Raw genomic sequence first — 10,000 nt, 5'->3', positions numbered from 1 at the left:
GTTCCATTTGCTGGCATCGAGCTTGAACATCCCATATTAAATTTCAAAGCCCAAAATTCAGTTTCCTGAGTGTTATTGGGCTACAGCACATTAAATCCACACTTTGTTGTAAACACGTTCGAGTGAAACCTTCTCCCATGCAGAGTGTGTGTGTGTGTGTGTGAATAGAGGTCGACGAAGCGCTGGTAATCATGGGCACCTTGGAAACGAGTTGATGACGTTTTCATACAATTTGCAAAGTTGCCATGGTGACTGAGTGTTCCACTCTTTTCATGTGTGGTGTGCCTAAAATTGCTACCCCGTTGAACCTGCAAGCTGTGCCGTTTTGAACAACTAGCTCCGAAGCAACTATTTTAATTAATTTACACTCTTCATTTCAGTTACTAGCCTGACAAATTAAATAGGACACAATTGCAATTTTCATGCAAACTACGTTCTTGAGCCACGGACAGAAACAGGAAGTAAACAGTTTGTATGATAGGACAGAAGTTTTTCCTAGATTTCTGAAACCAATCGTCTGCAATAGTGGTAGTGTCTGCAGAAGGAAAAAAATCTCACGCCCGGTTGTCCACCGCGGCTCCAAAACGTTGCGTGCATTAATTAAGCTTTCTATAATCTTCAAACTTATTTTCCTCGTGAAAACGGGTCTATTTATTCTCCCTCTCCCACTACCCCCTCATTCAATGTTAAATGTCCAATGTGGCATCAGCTTAGTCTGCTGTCAATATTGATTGGCGAGGGGGGTAGAGAAGGGGCAAAGGCAGGAGGTGCCGCCTCAGGAAAATGAATCGTGTACAGGAGTGTCCCAGTGAAATTTGTCTTGGATTGTGGTTTCTCTTTGATGTCCACTCGTCGCGCACACATCCATTCACTACAGAGTTTGACGTAGCCAAGATGCAGCGTTCCTTCAGAAACAAGATTCACACAAGGCCGTTTGTTCTTTGCGATATGAGCGACATGGGCAGATTCGCCACACACCAGGCTTGGCCCCTCGGCAGCTGAAGAGCATGGAATTGTTTTGTAGCTGGCATGAATTATCTGATGCTTTTATTGAAGGTGCTAAAATACGTTCGTTATGCAATAATGCGGAAGAAAACGTATCGCAAGGAACACCAAAGCTGCAAAGAAACAACAACAACAAAATTAACGCTCTTGAGGCCGGTGATTCAAACGCGGTTTTTTAACAAACTACGCCGGTTTCAAGTCCTTTTAATTTTCATTTATAACGGTTGTTTCTTGTTGACAAAAATATCGAGAAGACCGGAAAAGAGAAGAAAAGCGTTAAAATATTCTTAAAGCAACTCAAAAGAAGTTAAAACGATTGTCGTAAACCGTAGTCTAACTTCGACTACCCGTTTATGTTGGCTTGGAACACAACAGTGCTAACTTGCCGCGATGCACACTAATCATGCTTCTGAAAGAAAACCAAGAAGCTACAACGAAGATTGGCGAAGAAAAACCACTTCTATTTTCACTTCAAACTTTGAAAATGGGTCTGCTCAACACCTGACGGACGGAATCGTAAACTTTCATTTGAAACAGACGAGGGTTAACTTTAATTACAGTTTTCAACTTAATGGTCCGTTTCATTTATATTCAGAACTGAGCTAGCTGGAGCAAGAAATGAAGTCATAAAATCACAAATTTAAAATTGTCGTATGTAAATGCAGGTTTTTAAGCATGCAAACAGGTGTTCGAGATTCTAATTATAAAACTTCTGGATGAAAGACAGTATTGGAATACGTGGTTTCGAACAGGAAGAAAAAAGAATTTAACTTTTTAGGAGAAAATGGTTTGAACCGGAAAGAATTTCGGGATTTATGTGCAAGAGTGATGTTTTGAAAGTTCTCACAATTGCACTCGCCATATGTCCGAGCAAGTTCATACAAAGTACCCGAGCAACTACAACGTCTGCTGCTAAGCTGCCAATAGGGATCTTTAGCACGCGCGTTTTTGAGACGCGGACGGCAACCGGAAGAGACCATTTCACGTGACAGGACAGTGGTGTCTCCCAGATTTTTATACTAATCATCTCTAATGGCGAAAAGATACTTGGCAATGTAAATGTGGTTGTGTGAAGACAAGTTAAAAGTGAAAACGGCTCACTTCCGGTTGCCGTCCGCGTCTCAAAAACGCGCTCATTTACATTCGTAAGCCATTTTATGCTGAGGAAGGTTATAGTATTTTAACCGAAACGTTCATAAAAAAAAAATGTTTTAGTTCGTGACAACAAATTTTTAATTCCTTTTATTATTACGCCTGACTACAACTATGATGTTCTAAAACCTATTTGTGCATTCGTCATTGACCAATCAGAAATGCGATTTTCTGTCGAGTATATAATCAGGATGAAAAAAGAACTTTAGAACACATTTATAGTGTAAGCGTCGTATAAGTTAACTACTAAAATCAAGGCATTGACTATTTTCACCATCCCATAATGCAATTCGTTTTAAGGGGGTATTTACATGAAAACAATACAAGTTATTTACTCTTGGGACTGTATCATGCTTCAGTGAAGTTAATATCCATTGCTTTAATGCAAATAACCCCCCACCCAAATGAACTAGAGAATTAGAGATTCCAATGTGGTGCAGGATTGCGGAAAACCACCTTTGCATCTCATTTGCACCTCATTAAATGACAAAATAGCACATTGTGGAGCGCCTCGTTCCTTTAAAAACTGACTGAATTTTCCGCATTCTCACCCTTTTAGTGTTTCTTCAGTGTTGATTGCAGTGAAAAACGTTGGCTCACAGACGAGTGCTTTGTTGAGGCAAGCAAACTCACACGACTGACCATTTTGTCCCATGGTGATTTTCAGTTCCTCAATCGGTGGCCATATGCTGGGTTTACAAAAGTCCTTTTAATTTCGGGAAACAAAGGTAGCATGCATAGTTAAGTTATAAGTAGTGAAGCTCTTTGCTTGACAGAACACACCGCGAGGAAGACCCAGGCTGCTTTCAGTATGCACATGGAAAAGCTATGACGAGCGTCGCCCAACGGAAAGACTAAGCCGGGACACGTGGGGAACTAATTGCTTAAGGACGGTGCCTACTAATTTAAAGGTATTTTTGCGTGTTTTACTGAGTGTGCGGGAAAAGCAGATCTTAACAAGTGTTATTGAAATCCCTAAAGAAAATTGGGGGTAACCACGTATTTTTCAAAGATAATTAATCAACAATATTTGTAAAAAGCCGTGAAATACAAAGCAATGTACGACGTTCTTTTCTAAATTGAAACTTAATTGTCTCTGAAAAATGCATGGTTACCCCCAATTTTCTTTTTGGATAGCAAGAGCGCTTGCTAAGTTCTTCTTTTTCCGCATAGTTCTAAACCGCGCAAAAATATCCCTGTATTAGTAAGCATCACCCATAGGAAACCAGAGAGTCTCGAGATGCGCAGAACGTATGCGCAATAACAATAGTAGGCGTCGTCCTTTACCCAGAAGCCCCGATCCGCGATGGAATGGGACCCATCAGTTTCCGGTATTAGGGAGTATTAAGCCGAAGGGAACACGGTTCAACATTCTGAAACATTTGTTGCTCACAAATGTTGAACAATGTTGCACAGACGTGTTGAACGGAATAGAGCTGGTCTTTATTTTCGTTTAACATCGTTCAACGTGCTGAATGGCATATTTCAACATTCAACATGGCATGACACATTGTTCAACATTTGTTCAACAACAGCTGCAACATTTGTTGATCAACAAATGTTGAACCGTGTTGTCTCCGGCTTAAGAAACGACGACGGCTACGGCTACGGCTACGACAACGACACAAAACAAGAATGTCATTGGTTAAAAGAGCGAAAATAATCGTGCTGCACTTGCCACACGCATTTTATTGTTGTACTCTGCATGACTACGAGTAATTCCCGAATTTGAGCGTACAAATGGACCTTATTCATAAATGGCGGTTACATTTATAATTCTTTTGTTCACGTGCAAATTAGCCTACCAAGCCTCATTTTAGAGCACGAATTCTTTTCAATTCACTGTATGGTATCGAGGCTTGGTAGGCTAATTTGCACTTCGACAAAAGAATTGTAAATTGACCTCCATTTATGTGTAAGGTCTATTATCTACTTTTAGGACGGCTACTGCTAAATTTTTGAGGCAAAGAAAACTTGGCGGTGTTTTGTTCCTTGCTCGATCCATGATTTTACATTAAGCACGAGCACTCCATCGGGTGGCTACTTGGTCAGTTGCACACCAATCAAAGGTGTTGTGGTCACAAGGGCCAATCTGATTGGCCATACATTTGGATAATATAGTAACCTAATGGGCCAAGGCCAAGTAAGAGAGATAGACACTCCTAGGTTATGGGCTTCTTGTTAGAGCGGTTTTCAGTCGAGTGTCGAAAGTAATTAGCGAATTGCTTCGGTTTTGCGTTACTTCACTCAGTGATTGGTTCAAAGTTCTCGCGCCATTTTGTCAACCAAAACCAATCGTGGCTCGCGCGTGCACATTTTCCCGCGCTTTGTGTAATTACTTCGAGTTTTGATTGGTTTACTGGATTGCCTCCGTTCTTTTTGATTGGCCAAAGTAATTACTTTGATTTTGGTTTTACGACACTCTATTGAAACTCGCTCTAAATCGATTGATTGAAAACAGAAATCACATCCCAAGCCGATTCCAATGGAGAAGAGCTTTCGAGGACGTATTGTCCCTTCAGGGCGAGGGGAATGGGTACGTGGAAAAGTGTAGTTCTTCATCGAGTCTCTTGCCCCCAAAATGCTTCGATTTACTGGGTTTCCCAGTTACGTTTGAAAATCTACCGGAGCGGTGTCTTCGAAACACAACAGTCTGGAAAACGTGACTGACAAGCAGCAACATAAGTATATGCAGCCAGATTTCAATAAGTGTCCCCTACTGTAGCTCTTCTCCCTAACTTCAACATCACTCGCGTCTCGGAATACAGACAATTGACGTCACAAAGTGTCCCCCAAATGCTGCTCCTCAAGTAAAGATAAACAGCTGCATTTACCCTAAGGATAAACAGCTGCATTTACCCTAAGGATAAACAGCTGCATTTACCCTAAGGATAAACGGCTGCATTTACCCTAAGGATAAACGGCTGCATTTACCCTAAGGATAAACGGCTGCATTTACCCTAAGGATAAACGGCTGCATTTACCCTAAGGATAAACGGCTGCATTTACCCTAAGGATAAACGGCTGCATTTACCCTAAGGATAAACGGCTGCATTTACCCTAAGGATAAACAGCTGCATTTACCCTAAGGATAAACGGCTGCATTTACCCTAAGGATAAACGGCTGCATTTACCCTAAGGATAAACAGCTGCATTTACCCTAAGGATAAACAGCTGCATTTACCCTAAGCTAAAAATAACGCTAACCTTTATCCTTTTTACCTTCTTGTTGGAAATAGGTAGCAAAGGCGTAGACTTTGAAGTCACGGGGGGAGGAGTCGGGAGGGCGATTTTCTTTGGGGAGGAGCGGGAGGCTTAGATGAATTGTAACACCCCTTTTCACAGTTAGTTTTTCTCATTTGCAATACAATATAATCTAGCATGTATGTCGGGCAATTTCGGGCTATTTTGTAGTTTTAACCCGAAATTGCTTCGCACTCACGTCAGATTACATTATAATGCAAATAAGAAAAACTAACCGTAAAAAGGGCTATTGGGATGTACCTGGTGTTCCACGTAGGCATTTACACGCTCAACCATTCCTTTCATGGTGAACTCATAAGGTACGTGCGGAATGACCTGTAACGAAATCACCGTTACAAACATATAAGTGTTGTTCCGTGATCTAAAAAAAAAAACTCTCGAGACAGGAAAGACAAGGACGCAGGTAGCTAGTGAGGAAGAAGTCTATTGTTTTTGTCCATCAACATGGCGTCGATGACGTTTTGTGAAGGTTTAAAGTTACAATGGAAGGTCGTCTCAAAGGAGCGAAAACGTTTTTGCAATGACGCAAAAACCAACAAAAATTGCACGCGAAACTTGTTATTGTTATCTTTAGTGTTACTGGTGTTGTAATGGCAACGTTTTTCGGCAGTCTACGGGAAAGAAACGCTCTAAAATGCGAGCAGGGCGGTATTGCTTACTCATGGCGAGTTGCGGTTGCCGTCGAAATTACCAGAGCTCACAGCCTATACGTTCGCATGCACAACGACTATTCAGGGTTTTCGAAAGTTTTGTGAAGTAGCGGACATATTTCTGTAAGCACCGGACATGATTTCTTGGCGTCTTAGCGCCTTGCGAGCGCGAAAGGCGCGAGCTACCTAAGGGGGTCTGGGGGCATGCCCCCTCCCTACCCCTCCTTCCACAGGAAATATTTAAAATAGAACACTCAGAAACGCTGGTTTCCCAGGCAAGTCTGGAGTTCACTAAAATTCTCCTTAAAAAGTGAGTTAGAACAAAAAATAAAACAAAACCCCTCAATACTTTTGTTCTTGGGCCATCGTAGTTTGATCAAAAATAAGACACAAACAGCAGTGATAAACATATTGAACTTTTTCATTTTGATAATGACTTGACGTTTCGTATGTGCTCTACATACATTTTCAAAAGTAACCGTTGAAATTTAAAACAGCTATTTATATATAACAAATCGGATGAGGGGACTGGAACCTAGATTAAGCAAATACTTAACAGTAAAATATATAATAATAATAATTATAATAATAATAAAAACAGAAAAGATTAATAAAGCATCAGCTTTTCACTTCCGACGTTGACGTTGAAAGCTGGCTCAAGTTCTTGAATAAAGAAGGTCTCTTTTATTTTACAATGATAGTCAGTTTTGCCCTTCGCTAAAATATCAAAATGATCCCACTTGATGTTATGTCCAGTGGCCTTGACGTGGTCAGCAATGGCTGAAGTATTGTCATTTTTAGCTAGGGCCTTAAAATGTTCGGTTTTTCTATCGTGAAGCCGCCGTTTAGTTTTACCGATGTAAAAACCATTACAATCCCAACAATTTGCTCTGTAAATAACTCTGGATTGTTGTGAACGATTAATACGGTCCTTGTAAGGAAAGAAAGATTTTATACACCGAGTGCTCTGAAAAACAATCTTAAGGTTAACACAAGAGTAGAATTTGTACACACAAGATTTCAGGCGTTTAGCGACTTGGTTGCTTTGCAAACCTAAGTAGGGAAGTAGGATAACAATATCTTTCTTAGGAACTGTAGACACTGGATCGCTATGCTGATGTTGTCTGTTTTTGTTCAAAACATCGTTGATATGATAGTTGATTATGCCTTGTGGGTAGCCGTTCTGAGGAAGGAGTTTTCGAAGATCAATGAGTTACTGTAGCTTTGCCTGGATTTAACGGTCTTGGACGTTCGGTGACCCCTATTTTTCTTTCCAGAAACGGATTTTATTTACATTTCTCTCCACGTTGTCCAAAAATGAACAAAAAATCAAAGTGAGAAGTTAAAAAAATTTCAAGATTTCTGCTCACGGGACGGACATGGAATCCTGCCATCTTGCGGCTGCAAGGCGCGTGAAACTGTGGTCGCTAAATGCGAACTTGATCTTTAAGGAACCTCACCAGCTGACTAAATTCACTTAATAAGTCCACTTAATAATATTTGGCAGAGAAGATTTCACTTCAAAGACTTGATTGCAATATATTTGGGTTTACAGACACTGGCCTTATCCGCTAACGAAGCCCGATTTTGTCACATTTTTGGGTGTTTTTCCGGACATATTCTCTCCAAAACGAAGTCGGTGACCCCTCATTTTTTTTTTACATTTCTGACATAACTAACTCATCATCTTACAGAGGTAAAAGTTTCCGAAAAAATCAATGTTGAAAAATTTTCTCGCGAACGTCCTTAAATCAATTCTAAAATGCGCATTTTTAATTTAGTATCCTTCGGATGCGTGGATATTTTTACCAGCGCCGATCAGTCTTAATCTGTTCCCAAATAATTGCCGTACAATCTCTTATGTACATATTGCAGTATAGTACGTTTGCTTACCTTTCTGTTCATTGGTTTGCCTTTGTAAAAAGGATGATTCACTCTATCATAAGGAGGATCGAACTGAAAATAACAATAATAGTAATGATAATGAAGAGGAAATGATAATAATAATAATAATAATAATAATAATAATAATAATAATAATAATAATAACATAATTTTTATAACAAAATCAAAGAAAAATCTAAATTTTACAATAGTAATAATCATAAAATAATAAATCATTTAATATGCATTACAAATGCACTCGCATTCATACGATTTTCTATTTATTATATATTCACAACAAAATCACCCCATTGCTTTGTTTCCATAGTAACTTCCGTATTGCACTCTATAACCTCTTTATGCACTCGTCATTGACCAATCAGAAACGACACTTCGTTGAGTATATAATAATAATAATAATAATAATAATAATAATAATAATAATAATAATAAATTAATAATAATAATAATAATAATAATGATAATAATGTCTGGGGTCCTTGTTGTGACTCAACACCTTTGTTTTCAGCTACTTTTGGAAATAATTCTTAGGAAGTTGCTAGGGATGTAGGGAACAGAAGAAAAAAAAAAAACAAGGGTTGTCGCTTCGCTTTCCCAGGCAACTTGTTGCCCGGACGGAGCCAGTGAAGGAACTAGCTCCAATGCCATCAACAGCTGTGTGTATTTAATAATAATATAATAATATAATGATGATGATGATGATGATGATGATGATGATAATAATAAGACACACAGAAATGGACACTTGTCAACATAGCTGTGCCACTGACCAAAATATCCTGACTACTGAGAAGGTGGGAACGGTATCAAGAACTAGCGCTTGAAGTTAAAAATAATTGCACCAGAACCCCCGAAAGTGGTCGTAATACCCATAGTGATTGGTGCACTTGGAACTGTTTCTACGAATGCAAAGGTTTGGTATAGGAAGTTAAGTCTCTCTGACTTTTTTGGAAGTGCACAGTGTCAGCCATCCTTGGTATGCACATCTTGCCAGAAGAACACCAGAGAACTGGAGAGAATCGCAACAAATAATAACAATAATACCGCATTCGAATTTATTAACTTTCTTTGGACTTTGGACTTTTAAAGTTATGACGTAATCGTCAATGGATTTCTATAGCCAAATGAGTAAATATATTAAGAGAATTTTAGAAACTTTACGAGTATCGTTTGGAATTTTAGATGTCTTGAATAGTCTTACCAATGTTTCTTTTCTTTTTCATCTTTTTTCAATTTCGTGTTTTATCGGGTTTAAAAACAGGAGGTGGATAAAACACTGCTGCTAATTTTTTATTACATAAATATAGGGTGTAACACGAGCAAAAGAAACTAAGAAATGTCAAGGCTTACCTTGGGATTAATAAAGAAGCATCCATTAGCCAAAGCCTCAATAGGTGCTGGCCCTTCAAAAGGAACGCCAAGTCCAACGAAGAGCTGTTGAGGCCGGCGGGGAAAAAAGAAACTTCAAAAAAGATCTTACGTAATTGAATTCTGACAAGATTCTGAAGGGATATGCACTTATCAACTTGTTGTAACTCGGGCCCATTCGGAGAAAAAAATCCGAGGGCTTTGAGCCCGAGTTGAACCGATCGCGTTCCGATTAGTACTTAGTGCGGATGCTCTACTGAGAGTGTTTTATAAAATTCCACACCTTGGATCATAATTGCTCTTTTAGATAGAAAGCCCAGTTTACACAAGCGCACTATCCTAATTATTTAATGAAAATCTTTTAACTACTGTCCTCTCGTACCTTGCTGTTTGCAAAGAGGCCCAGCAGGGTAGAAACGTTCACCAATCCATGGTTTATTACATAATCAGGGATGCCATTCTTATGCAGTTCTTCAACCTACAGTTGGATCAAACACGAATTCTGTTAGAGAACAAGGAACCACGAGAGCATTTGGCAAAGATGTTAGACAACGAAGCTATGAAGGTACAGTAAACACACGCAAATAAAAATCTAGAAAGGTTCTCAATTTGGTTATTTCCACCAAAAGTATCTACTCCATGACAAGATAGATACT

General features: G+C 39.3%; 2 protein-coding genes across 2 annotated transcripts in view; both read right to left on the bottom strand.

The window, feature by feature from the left end:
• The window catches only part of LOC137985681 (neuroglobin-like), a 9,716-nt gene extending 9,528 nt beyond the window's left edge, over positions 1 to 188 (bottom strand). Inside the window, exon 1 of the mRNA XM_068833342.1 lies at positions 1 to 188. This exon is cut by the window's left edge and continues 120 nt beyond it. Coding sequence (XP_068689443.1) covers positions 1 to 35 — 35 coding nt within the window. The 5' untranslated portion in view covers positions 36 to 188.
• A 717-nt stretch (positions 189 to 905) lies between these two features.
• The window catches only part of LOC137985533 (alpha-1,6-mannosylglycoprotein 6-beta-N-acetylglucosaminyltransferase A-like), a 39,033-nt gene continuing 29,938 nt past the window's right edge, over positions 906 to 10,000 (bottom strand). The window contains exons 11-16 of the mRNA XM_068833152.1: positions 9,727 to 9,822; positions 9,327 to 9,410; positions 7,965 to 8,027; positions 5,662 to 5,736; positions 2,709 to 2,863; positions 906 to 1,118 (exon numbers count right to left, since the gene is read on the bottom strand). Coding sequence (XP_068689253.1) covers positions 908 to 1,118; positions 2,709 to 2,863; positions 5,662 to 5,736; positions 7,965 to 8,027; positions 9,327 to 9,410; positions 9,727 to 9,822 — 684 coding nt within the window. The 3' untranslated portion in view covers positions 906 to 907. The remainder of the gene's footprint in view (positions 1,119 to 2,708; positions 2,864 to 5,661; positions 5,737 to 7,964; positions 8,028 to 9,326; positions 9,411 to 9,726; positions 9,823 to 10,000) is intronic.

The sequence above is a fragment of the Montipora foliosa genome, chromosome 14 (assembly GCF_036669935.1).
Source record: "Montipora foliosa isolate CH-2021 chromosome 14, ASM3666993v2, whole genome shotgun sequence".
Taxonomy (NCBI): Eukaryota; Metazoa; Cnidaria; class Anthozoa; order Scleractinia; family Acroporidae; genus Montipora; species Montipora foliosa.
The sequence above is the reverse complement of the archived record's forward strand: the minus strand, read 5'-3'. Positions and strand labels throughout refer to the sequence as shown.